Genomic DNA, 15,122 nt, shown 5'->3' on the forward strand with positions numbered 1-15,122 from the left:
CTTAGAGTGGCTACCAGCCAAAGAGCTGCCCTGGTGACCATTGTGAAAAGGGGAACAGTAGACCATTAGCTCGACACACTCAGCAAAAACAAGACCAGGAGCTGACAGTGGCTCAGATCAAGAACTCCTTATGGCCAAATTCAGACTGAAATGGAAGAAAGTAGGGAAAACCACTAGACCATTCAGGTAAGACCTAAATCGAGTCCCTTACGATTATACCGTGGAAGTGGCAAATAGATTCAAGGGATTAGATCTGATAGACAGAGTGCCTGAAGAACTATGGACGGAGATTTGTGACATTGTACAGGAGGCAGAGATCAAGACCATCCCCAAGGAAAAGAAATGCAAAAAGGCAAAATGTCTGTCTGAGGAAGCCTTACAAATAACTGTGGATAGAAGAGAAGCTAAAATCAAAGGAGAGAAGGAGAGATATACCCATCTGAATGCAGAGTTCGAAAGAATAGCAAGCAAGGAGAAATAAGAAAGCCTTCCTCAGTGATCCCTGCAAAGAAATAGAGGAAAACAATAGAATGGGAAAGACTAGCGATCCCTTCAAGAAAATTAGAGATCCCAAGGGAACATTTCAGGCACGATGGGCACAAGAAAGGATAGAAATGGTATGGACCTAACAGAAGCAGAAGATATTAAGAGGAAGTGACAAGAATACACAGAAGAACAAGGCAAAAAAGATCTTCATGACCCAGATAACCACAATGGTGTGATCACTCACCTAGAGCCAGACGTCCTGGAATGTGAAGTCAGGTGGGCCTTAGGAAGCATCACTATGAACAAAGCTAGTGGAGGTGACGGAATTCCAGCTGAACTATTTCAAATCCTAAAAGAGGATATGCCAGCTCAATATGCCAGCAAATTTGGAAAACTCAGCAGTGGCCACAGGACTGGAAAAGGTCTGTTTTCATTCCACTCACAAAGAAAAGCAATGCCAAAGAATGCTCAAACTACCACAAAATTGCACTTATCTCACACACTAGCAAAGTAATGCTCAAACTTCTCCAAGCCAGGCTTCAACAGTACATGAACCATGAACTTCCAGATGTTCAAACTGGATGTAGAAAAGGCAGAGGAACCAGAGGTCAAATTGCCAACATCTGTTGATCATCAAAAAAGCAATAGAGTTCCAGAAAAACATCTTCTTCTGCTTTATATTGACTATGCCAAAGACGTTGACTGTGTGGATCACAAGAAACTCTGGAAAATTCTTCAAGAGAAGGGAATACCAGACCACCTGACCTGCCTCTTGAGAAATCTGCATGCAGGTCAAGAAGCAACAGTTAGAACAGCACATAGAACAACAGACTGGTTCCAAAGGGAAAGGAGTACATCAAGGCTGTATATTGTCACCCTGCTTATTTAACTTATATATATGCAGAGTGCATCATGAGAAATGCTGGGCTGGATGAAGCACAAGCTGGAATCAAGATGGCTGGGAGAAACATCAATCGCCTCAAATATGCAGAGGACACCACCCTTATGGCAGAAAGTGAAGAAGAACCAAAGAGCCTCTTGATGAAAGTGAAAGAGGAGAGTGAAAAAGTTGGCTTAAAACCCCACATTCAGAAAACTAAGATCACGGCATCTGGTCCCATCACTTCACGGCAAATAGATGGGGAAACAATGGAAACAGTGAGAGACTTTATTTTGTGGGGGCTCCAGAATCACTGCAGATGATCACTGCAGACATGAAATTAAAAGATGCTTGCTCCTTGGAAGAAAAGTTATGACTAACCTAGACAGCATATTAAAAAGCAGAGACATTACTTTGCCAACAAAGGTCCGTCCAGTCAAATCAACGGCTTTTCCAGTAGTCATGTATGGATGTGAGAGTTGGATTATAAAGAAGGCTGAGCACCGAAGAATTGGCGCTTTTGAACTGTGGTGTGGGAGAAGACTCTTGAGAGTCCCTTGGACTGCAAGGAGATCCAACTAGTCCATCCTAAAGGAAATCAGTCCTGAATATTGGTTGGAAGGACTGATGCTGAAGCTGAAACGCCAATACTTTGGCCACCTGATGCAAAGAACTGACTCATTGGAAAAGACCCTGATGCTGGGAAAGATTGAGGGCAGGAGGAGAAGGGGACAACAGAGGATGAGATGGTTGGATGGCATCACCAACTCGATGGACTTGAGTTTGAGTAAGCTCTGGGAGTTGGTGATGGACAGGGGAGCCTGGTGTGTTGCAGTTCATCGGGTTGCAAAGAGTCAGACACAACTGAGCAACTGAACTCAACTGAACTGATATCAGTAAACAAGGTTGTTCCAGTCATCAGCAATTACAGCCCTTCCCTGTGATCCGCTGAGCCCTGAGGAAACTCAGGAAGGAAAGGTGCGCCCTGAGGAGAGGAAGCTCTGAATGGGAGAGCAGGACGTGCGTGCTTAGTCAGTCAGTTGGGTCTGACTCTTTGTGACCCCACAGACTATAACCTGGGCTTCCCTGGGGGCTCAGTCCTTAAAGAATCCACCTGAAAGGCTGGAGACCTAGGTTCGATCCCTGAGTTGGGAGATCCCCTGGAGGAGGGCTTGGCAACCCACCTCAGTATTCTTGCCTGGAGAACCCCATGGACAGAAGCGCCTGGTGGGCTGTAGTCCCTGGGGTTGCACAGAATCTGACATGACTGAGCACAGCACAGACTGCAGCCGTGGGGTTGGGGTTCTCCAGGCCAGAACACCGGAGCGCGGAGCCATCCCCTTCTCCGGGGACCGTCCCAACACTAGCCCCAGACAGCTGAGGTGCCTGTCAAAGGAATGACTTCAGTGAGCCCTGACTCTGACATCGTCCCATACATAGAAGAGCACTCTATTTCTTAACTTGGGGTTGTTGCTGACCAGAATCTTGGCTTTCACAGCCCCGCAAAGCCAAATAAAAAATACAGAGATGGAGTTTGGAGGAAACAGAAAGGTGGCTTTAATTCTCAGCCGGCAGAGAGGGGAGCTCCGTAAACTCATGCCTTACGAACTGCGCCCCCCACCATGAGGGGTCCAGGGACTTTTACAAGATGAGGGCTTCCAGTCAGGAATCAATGATGAGGAACAAAGGTGATAGGCTCCTGACTTCTTCCTCTTGCACTGTTTCAGACACAGTCAAGGGCTGGCATCAGTAATCCAGTAACTGAGTCTGGCAGTTTGGCGGCAATGCGGCCGTCTTTCTGATATATAAAAAGAAAACTTTAAGGGGAAGAGTGTTGCAAGCGTAAACACCAGAAACATTTAGCCCGCCAGGCCTCAAAGAGTTGGCATTAAAAAAAAAAAAAAGAGTTGGCATTGACTCAGCACTCTTGAGCACACTCACACAGAGAAAAATAGGGGTGAGCTGTGGCTCCTGCAGAGTTAGGAGGCAGAAAAGGAAATTTACAGACATGTAGAGTTAGGAGCAGTTTCAGTTAAGAAAAAGACCCTGATGCTGGGAAAGATTGAAGGCAGGAGGAGAAGCGGACACCAGAAGATGAGATGGTTGGACGCCATCACCGACTCGATTGAAAAAGCTCCGGGAGTCGGCGATGGACAGGGAGGCCTGGTGTGCTGCATGCAGTCCACAGGGTCCCGAAGAGTCGGACACAACTGAGTGACTGAACTGAACTGACAAAGTAGAAAGACTAAGAATGTTCAGGCCTGCCCACTCTTCTCTTTATCTTCTTTGTTCTCTGGAAATGGAAAGAAAAAAGCTCATTCTTCTATTTTATGTTGTTGTTGTTTTTCCCCTTTTTGCCTCAATGGGATATCTGGCTTTCTTTAATTTACCCAAACCCTTTTGATGTCCAGACTACCTGACCTATGCTGTGAAACTTCTCTACAACCTGGCTCCTCGCCTCGCCTCTTTGGAGCAGTCTTCTCAGGGTCACTTGAGAGGCTGTCTCCCTGGCTTAAAGTGCTAAAAATTCCCATCGAATAAAACATAACTCTCAACTTTTATGCTGTGAATACTTTTCAGGTCGAAAGACCTCTTTACAAATCAGGACAGAGAGGCTGCCCAGTTACACTCGTGTTCAAAGCTGCACAGCTAGGGACAGCTCACAATTTTTCTGTCGACCTAAAGAACTAAAGTTTATGAAAAAGTACAACGTATTGATTCATGCCATTAAAAAAAAAGAGAGAAATTATGTTTGTGTGTATGTGTGCATAAACCTAGAAAAATATCTCACAAGACTACCCCAAAGTAGTTATATTTGTCGTCTTTGAGGTTTAGGATTAGGGGTGGACTAAACAATGCTTCCGGATTTTTCTGACTGTTTCTGTTTCCAATATACATGTCCTGCTGCCAGGATCCCAGGAGAATATAAAACAATTTCATCCACAGTGAAAAGAAGAAAAGGAAACCAGAAATCTATTTGTAATTGTGATTCCTCTTGGGTGAAGTACTAAGGTGGGTTTAAAAGCAGCTTTTCAGAGTATAGTCTGAAGACAGACCAGATATTCTAGTCTGCCTGCTAAAGGCAGGGAGGAATTCTGGGATTCTGGAGGAAGGAGCTGAGAGATCTGACAGGTCTGTGGGGTCGCAGGAGCCTTTCATTTGCAGAGAGGCAAAATAGAAACAAAGATTCAAGACAAAACTCCTCCCATTCAAGGAACTGAAACCAGCAGCAGCATAGCTCCTCCCTGCCTGTGAAATGAAACTTAACAGCCCCCTAGAGGCAGGCACTGAACTGAACTGAGTCGCAGGCAGCAGAGGAGACAGAAGCTCACAGGTTCAGGACGCAGTTAGTTCTGCTGCCTCTGGGTCTCCAGTCCCCAGCGTCATGATGGGGCTCAGCCATACCCCGGCCAAGTCTCTAGACAAGTTCATCGAAGACCACCTCCTGCCAAACGAGGAGTTCCGCACGCAAGTCAAAGAGGCCATTGACATCATCTGCACTTTCCTGAAAGAGAGGTGTTTCCAATGTGCCCGTCACCGAGTTCGAGTGTCCAAAGTTGTGAAGGTGAGTCCAGAACTGCCTGGCTGGGGAGAAGGGGGGCTGGTTTGCAAGTGTTTGCACAGGGACAGTCAGAGAGCAAGAGGCTGAGGTCTCTGGGGCTGGTTCTGATTTATCCATGCCGGAACTATAACCACATCTGTGAAAACAGCTTCTGGGGAGAGGGAATCCATCTGTAGGTTTTTAACAAATTCCCTAGGGAAGTGTATAAACCACCTAAGTCACGAATCTAGGCAATCTGAATCCTGGCAGTATCTACAGTCCACTAATCTTTGACCAGGTTGGAATCTCACCATTTCTGCAGAGTCTCGAGTTGGTTAAGAGTATACGTTTTGAAAGCAGATAGCACCGGCTGGCTGTGAAATCTTGGGCAAGTCACTTAACCTCTCTGTGCCTCAGTTTCCTTATCCAGAATTTTCAGCACCTCTTCAGGCTTGCAGATCAAGTAAAGTCAGCCATGGGCCAGTTTACAGTATTAATCACATAAGGTCGTAAATTACAGGGAGGAAAGAATATGGACCCTGGAAAAAGACAACCAGGGTGTGAACTGTATCTCTGCCACCCACTAGCTGTGTCACTGGACTGATACATGATATCTCTCAGCATCTGTTTCGCCATCTGGAAGATAACAACAGATAATAACAGCAGCTAGATCCCAGAGTTCTTGTGAGCATTCCAGGCGTTCCAGCTGCTGATGCCTTCAGAGCAGTGGCTAGCACTCAAAATGTTAGTGATTGTTCTCAGCATTTTATTAAGGGAGGCTCTTCTCAATGAAAAATGTCAGTTTCACTCTTGTTACCTGTTTTAGGGCGGCTCCTCAGGCAAAGGCACGACCCTTAGAGGACGATCAGATGCTGACCTCGTCGTCTTCCTCACCAATCTCACAAGTTTTCAGGAACAGCTTAAGCACCGAGGAGAATTCATCGACGAAATTAGGAGACAGCTGGAAGCTTGTCAAAGAGAGGAAACATTTGAAGTGAAGTTTGAGGTCCAGAAACAACAATGGGAGAATCCCCGCGTTCTCAGCTTTGTCCTGAGGTCCCCCAAGCTGAACCAGGAGGTGGAGTTCGATGTCCTGCCTGCCTTTGATGCCCTGGGTGAGTGCTCCCAGCCACGAGTTCCTACAGTCTTTGTCCTATGTCAGGGCTTCTTCCGTTCTCTTTACTTGTCTCTGAGCAGAAATAAAATGTCTTAGTAACCAAGGTATCCCTTCAAGTGGGAGGAGACCCAGGCATCTCTCCTGGACAAGAATGCCTAGGGTCTCACTCAGCCACTGAAGTGACATTAAACACCAAACTGGTACAGTTGGGGGTTAAGATATTTGTATAGAACACCTACCAGGCTTATTAGTTTGACTTTTTGCAAACTGTGTGATGTTCTCTTTCTAAAAATGAGGTCTCGGGTAAATTCAATATGTTAATTTCATTTTTATGCAAATGTGAGGCAACCAGATCAAACTTATACTGGGGTTGGAATCTAGAGATCGTGTGCAGGAACACTGGGACAGGAAGCAATGCATTCTCTGAGGCTCAGTCTTCAGTGTGCACCTTAGATGCGGGGCTTCCCTGCTGGCTCAGGGGTTAAGAATGCTCCTGCCAAGCAGGAGATGCAGGTTCGACCCCTGGGTCGGAAAGATCCCCTGGAGGAGGAAATGGCAACCCACTCCAGTAGTCTTGCCTGGGCAATTCCATGGACAGAGGAGCCTGGCAGGCTAGAGTCCATGCGGTCTCAAAGAGGCAGACAGGACTGAGCGACTGAGCAGGAACACAGACGTGGAGGTGCAAGGCCAAGGTGTTCCATGGCCCTAAACGAAACAGACAGAGAACCTCTCTCCTGGAGCCTGACCATAAGAACACCAGGAAGGAAATGATAACTCGCTGTGACCACAACTAAATATGGTGACTCGATGGAGAGCAAAGGGGATCAGAGGACTTTGGTAGATAGGGTGACAAGAGAGGTGACCTCTGGCCTGAGGCCCAAAGAATGAGAAAGAGCCAGGCCTGGGAAGACCTCCCAGGAAGAAGAAACAGCAGGTGCAAAGACAGGAATGAACGTGGCATGTTTGAAGAAGAGAAGCAACCAGGGGAGTCAGTGGCAAAGGGATTGAGGCAGGAGGTAAGACGAAGGAGGAGACGGGTCTCACCATCCGCGTGGGCCACTGTGAGGACTTGGGATTTTACCCAGAGGTCCTGGGAAGCAAGAAGTGGAAGGATCAGGTTTCAAGGCCTCTGTATGGGCTGTGGAGGATCCAGGGAGGAGGGTGCCGCCACCTCTGCTGAGTCCAGGTGAGAGATGATGGGTGACGGCGGTGGAGGTGGGGGAAGGGAGGCCCGGGGATGGACCTCAGGCCTCCTGGCTCTGGGCCTGCTGACCTCCCCACTGCCCCCCAAGGCCAGTGGGTCTCTGTCCCCAGGGCAACAGAAAGAAACTCAGAAAAGAGCTGACATTTAAATTTGAATTCATTCCCAACAGGTCAGTTGACCAAAGGTTACAGACCTGATCCTGAAATGTATGTCAAGCTCATCCAAGAGTGCAAGGAACTGGGGAAAGAAGGCGAGTTCTCCCCCTGCTTCACGGAGCTGCAGCGAGACTTCCTGAAGAGTCGTCCAACCAAGCTGAAGAGCCTCATCCGCCTGGTGAAGCACTGGTACCAACAGGTATGGCCGGTCCCCTGTGGGCAGAGCCGAGGAGGGGGAGGGGAAGGGAGAGAGTGAGGGGGGAGAGGAGGGAGGGGTGGCGTGGAGGGAGGCAAGGAGCAGGGAGAGGCGTGGGGAGGAGAGGAAGGGGGAGGGGAGGAATCAGAAAGGATGCGGGAGGCAGGAGGGAGACGGACAGAGACGAATGGAGAGCAGGGAAAGGGGGCCAGGAGGGAGATGATGAAAGGAAGAAAGTGGAGGAGTAGACATTGGTCAGAAGGGGAAGAGACAGGGGGAAAAAGGGTAGGGTCTGGGGCAGTGCCAGTGGCCTCGGGTATCTCACTCTTCCCGGTTCTCCCATATCAGCAAATGACAGCTCCATCCTTTCAGTAGCTCCAGACAAAACCATGGGTCTTTCTTATCTTTTTCATACACACACAGACACCCACCAGTTACGAACGGCTTGGTCCTATATTAAATATCATCATCAACTACCCCCTCACCACCACTCCCAGGAGAAGGAGAAGGAAGCTCTTCTCTTCATTAGTCCACCAAGAAAGAAATTCTACTTCAGCCTCAGGGCCTTTGCATGAGCTTATTTGTTTATTCATTGTCTGGCTTCCCTCTGAGAATGTACATAAATGAAGGGATTTGTATATTTTATTTGTATACATTGTATAAATATATAATATGATACTGCATGTTTCATTCACTGCTGTTGCCCTAGAACCTAGAACAGTGCCTGGAATATAATAGGTTCTCAGTAAGTAATTATTCAATGAATTAATGAGTGCTAACCCGCCCCCCCGCCCCAAACTCCCCACCTCCCAGCACACACTCTGTTGCTCACTTCCTAGCTGTCTGAATCTGGGCACATGAATTAACCTCCTGTCCTTCCCATTTTCTCCCTTGAGAAGAGTGGCATGGCACAGCCACACTAAATCATATACCATGAGGCCGTGCAAATAGATTGCTTCAGGTAGCATGCACATTTGAAGACTATTAACCTCTCAAATCCATGAGCATGGTACCTCTTTCCATTTATTTTTGTCATCTTCAGTTGCTCTCATCAAAGTCAGGTATAGGTCTTTCACCATGGTTGAATTTATTCCTAGTTTAAAATTTTTTTTAATGTAATTGTAAATGGGATTGATTTAAAATTTCTCATTGTGATAGTTTGTTACTCATACATAGAAATGCAACATATTTCTATGTATTATGACTGTATCCTGCAATCTTCCTAAACGCAGTTTTTATTTTGAATAGTTTTTTGCAGGTGCCTAGCGTTTTCTATGTATAGTGCCATGTCATCTGCAAATAGCAATAGTTAAACTTCCTTTTGAATTTACATGGATATTGTTTCTTTTTCTTGCCTGATTGCCACGGATGGACTTTCAATACTATGTTGAATAAATGTGAGGAGAGTGGGCATATGTGTCTCGTTCTTGATTTTAAAGAAAAAGCTTTCAGCCTTCACCACTGAGTGTGATGTCAGCTGTAGGTTGGTCATGTGCGGCCTTTATTGAGTTATGTTCTCTCCATATCCACCTTGTTAAGAGTTTGTAAGACAGTGGTTGTTGAATTTTCTCAATTTTTTTTCTGTATATGGGAAAATAATCATATGTTTTTATCCTTTATTTTGTTAATACAAATGTATCTCTTTGATTGATTTGTGGATTCTGATATCCTCACATCACTGGACTAGATCCAACTTGATCATGCTGTGTGACCTTGTAATATGTTGGTGAATTTGCTTTGCTAATATCTTGTGGAGGATTTTCCCGTCTATGATCATCAGACCTGTTGTTTTCTTTTTTGTGCTGCATTTTTCTGCTTTTGGTGTAAAACGAGTTTGGAATCATTTCCTAATCCTCACTTTTCTGAAATAGTTTGAGAAGGATAGACATTAACTCTTCTCCACACAAAAGCTGAACAAACTCATGTTTCTAATTTGTTCCCTCTTCTCAGTGTAAGACGAAGTGGAAGAATAACCTGCCCCCACAGTATGCCCTGGAGCTGCTGACCGTCTATGCCTGGGAACAAGGAAGCGCAGAACCAGAATTCAACACAGCTCAGGGATTTCAGACTGTTTTGGAGCTAATCCTGAAGCATCAGGACCTCTGCATCTACTGGAAAAAGTATTATGACTTTGAAAACCCTACTCTTGGACAATACCTGAGAGGTCAACTTGCAAAACGCAGGTATTCTATCATACTCACATGGCTTAGACCCCCCTATAAATGAAGCCCTGATTACAGCCGTGGCACCCGGGAAATGTAGGAAGACGGAGGTTTCCACAGCTATTGATCATCATCTGTTCTCAGTCACTGTGCTGGGCACTTCACTCCTACCATCTGATTGAAATAATAACTTGCAACTCTGTGAGGCAGGCATTGTGCTAACCACTGTACAGATCACTGAGGTGTGGAAAAAGAGGAACTTGTGCAAACTTTACAGAAAGTGAGTGAAACAGCTGAAATCTGAATCAAATAGCAATAGCTACAGCAATAATAATAATTGCTACCAGGAAGTAAGAGCTTGCTGTAAGACAAAAACACTCTGACAGAGGAGTGGAATTTTGGTTATTAAACCTGTCATGTATGGACGCCTTATTATGTTTCAGTTACTGTTGGGAGCATGTCAAGTGCTTCTCTAGCTCCTCATACAACATCCTTTGAGGTAGGGATGTTCAAATCTGCCCATTTCACAGATGAGGATACTGAGGATTAGAGATTCAGCTGACCTTCCCAAAGACACACCACTACTAAAGAGCAGAGGTGAGATTCAAACCAGGTCTCTCAAGGGCCAAATGCAAGCCCCCTTCACCTCATTTTCAATGCCCAGTGTAGGGCAGGGCACCGAGGTCACCACCTAGGGAGAGGTGTCACATGGGGCCCTTCTGCTGCCCCCAGACACCGTCTGCCCAGGCTGGTATTTTGCCCTGCCGGGAGCTCTGAACACCCCAGACACAGCCCATGTACTCACCTGTCCTCTCTGACTGTCGTTCCCAGGCCTGTGATTCTGGACCCGGCTGACCCGACTGGAAATGTGGCTGGTGAAGAGCCGCAGAGGTGGCAGCTGCTGGCACAGGAGGTTAGAGTCTGGCTGAGGTACTCGTGCTGCAAGAACTTGGATGGGACTCCAGTGAGCACCTGGTATGTGCCGGTGACGCCTCCTCATTACGCTTACGACCGGATGGCACGTTGAAATAACAACGTCTAGAAATACTACTTAAGTCAAATGCAATTTCATCTCGGTCTTTGTATTCTTTCAACATGGGCGCCCTCTGTGACCCATCTCCACGTTGACACCAAAGCCACGCTGCCTACCTGGAGCTCCCAGACAATGACCATGGGTGCCAGGGACACTCAGGCCGCCCCATCCCTGAGAGTCAGGGGAAGCTCCGACATGGGACATTGGCGAAAGGACTCTCCACCACCTTGCTGGACCTTGTCTTGACTGCAGAGCCAACTGTCCTTCCTTCTTGCCTTCTTCACCCAGAGTCAGATTAGATCAGGGCTGTCAGCTTTCCCAGCTTCTTTAAGAGCCCTGATCATTGTCTCTCACCTGGTGTTTCCCCAAATAACAATCTGCCGCATTTAATCTCACATTGGCATCTGCTCCTTAGAGTGACCCAGACCCACACAAGCACCTCTGCCGCCACCCTCAAGGTAGGTGTGGGCTCTTCAGCAAATCCTAGCTGTGACGATGACCCAAGGTGCCATCCTGGTCATCCTCAGCCATCACCTCTTCTCAGTCAATGTCACGGCCTATGATTAACTGAATTGCTAAATAGTTGCTTAATTTAAGAGCCACACGGATCATATGGTAGATATCATATCCTATTGTTAATTCTTGAGGAACTCTCACACTGTTTCCATAGTGGCAACACCGAATTGCATTCTCAGCAAGAGTGGTCAAGAGTTCCAGGCCCTCCACATGCTCACCATCACCAGTGTCCTTTAACACATGTGATAGCTATGCTAACAGGTAAAAGCGATGCCTTATGATTTTGATTTCCATTTCCCAGATGATTCATAATATTGAGTATGGGAATTCCCTGGTGGTCCAGTGGTTAGGACCGGGCGCTCTCACTGTTGGGGCCAGGGTTCAATCCCTGGCTGGGCAACCAAGATCAGGCAAGCTACACAGTGTGGCCAAAATAATAATCATAGCGATGAGCATCTTTTCATATACCTGTTGGCCATTTGTAAACCTTCTTTAGAAAAATAAAAATCCAATCCTTAGCCCATTATATAGTTAGGTTATTTGTCCTTTAGCTAGTGAGCTGTCCAAGTGAAAGTCGCTCAGTCATGTCTGACTCTTTGTGACCCCAGGCACTGTATAGTCCATGGAATTCTCCAGGCCAGAATACTGGAGTGTGTAGCCTTTGCCTTTTCCAGGGGATCTTGCCAACCCAGGGACCGAACCCAGGTCTCCCGCACTGCAAGCAGGTTCTTTACCAGCTGAGCCACCTGGGAAGCCCAAGGCCCTCATTATTTTGTCACTAACGCCTTTTCAGATAGTGGTTTGTAACCATTTTCTCCATTTCCATTCCCTTTTCTCCCTTCATTTTATATCTGTTTTTCATTTCTATTTTATATTGGGGTATAGTTCATTTACATTGTGTGTTAGTTTGAATGTACAGCAAAGTGATTCAGCTCTACGTATATCTATTCTTTTTCATCAGTTACCTTTTCACTTCCTTGTGTTTTTTTTCATTTGCTGGGCAGAAGCTTTTTAGTTGGATTAGTTCCCTTTTGTCTATTTTTGTTCTATTGTCAGTGTTTTGTTTACACATTCAATTACACTTTGGCAAAGTTGTCAAGAATATACAATGAGGAAAGGACAGTGTCTTCAATAAATCAAGCTGGGAACATTGGATATCCACATGCAAAAGGATAAAATCACACCTTTTCTTCCAGCATGCACAAATATCAACTCAGAAGAGATAAAGGCCTAAACATAGGAGCTGAAACTGTAAAACTCCTAGAAGAAAACACAGGGAGAAAGCTTCATGACATAGATTTGGCAATGATTTTATGAATATCATATCAAAACACAGACAAATGGGGGTGAGTTGGTGGTGCATACTAGTTCTGCTATGTGGATGCCAAATATTCCAGCAGCATTTGCTGAAGGGACCGTCCTTCCCCACTGTTCTGCAGAACCACCTCAGACATATGTCCAGAGTCATGTGTGTGAGCCTGTGTTATCCTGTTGATCAATTTTTGTGTCCTTGGTTTAATACTACCTGTACTAATTGCTGTAGCCTGATATTAATTCTCAGTGTCTTGTAGAAAACTGTGTTCTATCCAAACTAATGTCCTCTCTTGGCTCTTTCTATTTCTATGTTAATATTATACTCAGTTTGTGAGTTTTCACCCAAAATACAGGGAGGCATTTGATTGGAATTCCATAAATTAGTTCAGGGAAAATGACATCCATGTAATACTGAGAATTCCAGTCCACAAACTTGGAACTTCTTTCCATTAATTTTCTTCTTTAATTGCTCTGTAACCACATTTTATAGTTTTCCCCTGCATTGCTATTACATGTGTTTTCTCATATTATTCCTAGATATCCATATTTATATTAGTGTACTTAGCAAGCTTTCTTTAATTTCATTTGTAATGTTGATCTCATGAAGACCTCAGGGTTTTCTGTGGATGTGTTGGATTATAGTATAATGAGTGAGCTTTATACTTCTCTGAATTTTGTGGTTTTATTGTATTTTGCTGTAAATCTATATCCTGTATGACTGCAAGAAACAGTAAAGCGAATTTCTTCCAAAACTTTTCTTGACAAGTGTTTCTCAGCTAAGCTGTGATGATTTGGTCAAAGCTGGCAGACAGAGGTAACAGAAGACTCGAGGGTGCTGCACTTGAGAACTGCTGGTTCAACCACAAATCCATCAGACTCATCAAGAGAGAAGAAAGCGTGTAAGGGATGATGGACATGCTTGGATGAAATCTGAAACAGCCGCGACATAAATGCCTGATTGCCCAGAGCTGAGTCCCCATTCTGGGCCACTTCCTGCTGAGGAAAGGAAATCGGGAAGAACAGAGGTTGGAGCTGGAGAGATGAGCGTGGGCTTCTGAGCCTGCCTGGAGGCTCAGCATCCTGTCAGCTGCCCCAGCCCCACCAGGGGTGCAGTCTGCTTACTACCTGCCTTCGGGGCTCCCAGCCCCATGGGAGCTGTCCTGTCTCAGGGCTTCTGTCTCTCTCTGTTCATGTTTCTGAGCATGTCTCCCACAGTTCGAGAGCCTTACCAAAATGAGGTGTCTCTAAAAAGTGGTGCAGAGATCATCGTATCTCTCCTGGGACAGTCATGCCTAAACGAAGCAGGCAACGAGGAACGGTAAATTAGCACAATTTGGGGACCAGACATTCTTTATGGAACCCCCACCAGCCTTACTTGTTTGATTTAATGGCAAAGTATGTGAACGCTATTTTTCTAACAACGGGGCAGCATAGATTGATCCTCTGCAGTTGGGGACCTGAGAGGTACCCTTCTTTTTCTTTTTCTTTAGAGGTGTACTTTTGTGGGATCTGATACACAGGAAGTGCTCAATTAATGCCTGCCATAATGATTATAAATAATTACCATCACTACCTTACTCACAGCAAAGAGTGTTTATTAATGATCTCTCCAGCCTGGTTCAAATTGTGATGCCAGAGAAGACTGTTAGGAGTCCCTTGGACTGCCTGCCTGGAGATCAAGCCAGTCAATCGGAAAAGAAATCAACTCTGAATATTCATTGGAAGGACTGATACTGAAGCTGAAGCTGCAATACTTTGGCCACCTGATGGGGAGAACTGACTCACTGGAAAAGACCCTGATGCTGGGCAAGATTGAGGGCAGGAGAAGGGGATGACAGAGGATGAGACGGCTGGATGGCATCAACGACTAAATGCAGGATGTGAATTTGAGTAAATTGCAGGAGATATTGAAGGACAAGGGAGCCTGGCATACTGCAGTCCATGGGGTCGCACAGAGTCAGACACGAAATAGCGATCGAACAGCGACAATCCAGCCTTGTCGACATTCCCTCCCATGCCCTGCCCCGACAGTGCTTCTGTGAATAGAAAACAGTGCTTCCCTTGGGGTCGTGTCTAAGAATCAGTCCAGTGTAGACGAGACAACAGATTTTCTAGAAATAAAAAGTTCCTTAAAAAAGAATATATATGTTAGAAATGAGTCTGATCATTTACAATTCGGTGTAATTTCTCATACAGTCCAATAGAGAACATTAGCTCCTGGGCTCCTTAAATCCCAGTCACATGCAAATTGCTTTCTTCACCAACTCCCCTACCACCCCATGTACCCAACCCTCCAGGAAAAGGACTTAGAGTGGCTACCAGTCAAAGAGCTGCCCTGGTGACCATTGTGAAAAGGGGAACAGTAGACCATTAGCTCTACACACTCAGCAAAAACAAGACCAGGAGCTGACAGTGGCTCAGATCAAGAACTCCTTATGGCCAAATTCAGACTGAAATGGAAGAAAGTAGGGAAAACCACTAGACCATTCAGGTATGACCTAAATCGAGTCCCTTACGA

The 15,122-nt window shown here is 45.8% G+C and overlaps 1 protein-coding gene across 2 annotated transcripts; it reads left to right on the forward strand.

Annotated features, from left to right (window-relative positions):
• Nucleotides 1–4,639: 4,639 nt before the first annotated feature.
• Nucleotides 4,640–13,356, forward strand: LOC133056479 (2'-5'-oligoadenylate synthase 1-like). Of its 2 annotated transcripts, XM_061141817.1 has the most exons (6): nucleotides 4,640–4,931; nucleotides 5,734–6,022; nucleotides 7,445–7,591; nucleotides 8,014–8,027; nucleotides 9,530–9,762; nucleotides 10,573–13,356. In XM_061141817.1, the coding sequence occupies exons 1-6, from the start codon at nucleotides 4,752–4,754 to the stop codon at nucleotides 10,766–10,768; spliced, it is 1,059 nt and encodes a 352-aa protein (XP_060997800.1). In that variant the 5' UTR covers nucleotides 4,640–4,751; the 3' UTR covers nucleotides 10,769–13,356. The 2 variants fall into 2 exon arrangements, with proteins under 2 accessions (XP_060997800.1, XP_060997799.1); XM_061141816.1 differs by lacking the exon at nucleotides 8,014–8,027 and having other exon boundaries at nucleotides 4,658–4,931; nucleotides 7,398–7,582.
• Nucleotides 13,357–15,122: the final 1,766 nt, after the last annotated feature.

This window comes from Dama dama, chromosome 5 (genome assembly GCF_033118175.1).
Source record: "Dama dama isolate Ldn47 chromosome 5, ASM3311817v1, whole genome shotgun sequence".
In the NCBI taxonomy this organism is placed as follows: Eukaryota; Metazoa; Chordata; class Mammalia; order Artiodactyla; family Cervidae; genus Dama; species Dama dama.

Bases quoted from the DNA above. Each gene is read 5' to 3' on its own strand.
- LOC133056479 (XM_061141816.1), top strand. From the start codon at position 4,752: ATGATGGGGCTCAGCCATACCCCGGCCAAGTCTCTAGACAAGTTCATC. The intron at 6,023-7,397 runs GTGAGTGCTCCC...CATTCCCAACAG, and splicing joins GCCTGCCTTTGATGCCCTGG to GTCAGTTGACCAAAGGTTAC. The intron at 9,763-10,572 runs GTATTCTATCAT...TGTCGTTCCCAG, and splicing joins GGTCAACTTGCAAAACGCAG to GCCTGTGATTCTGGACCCGG.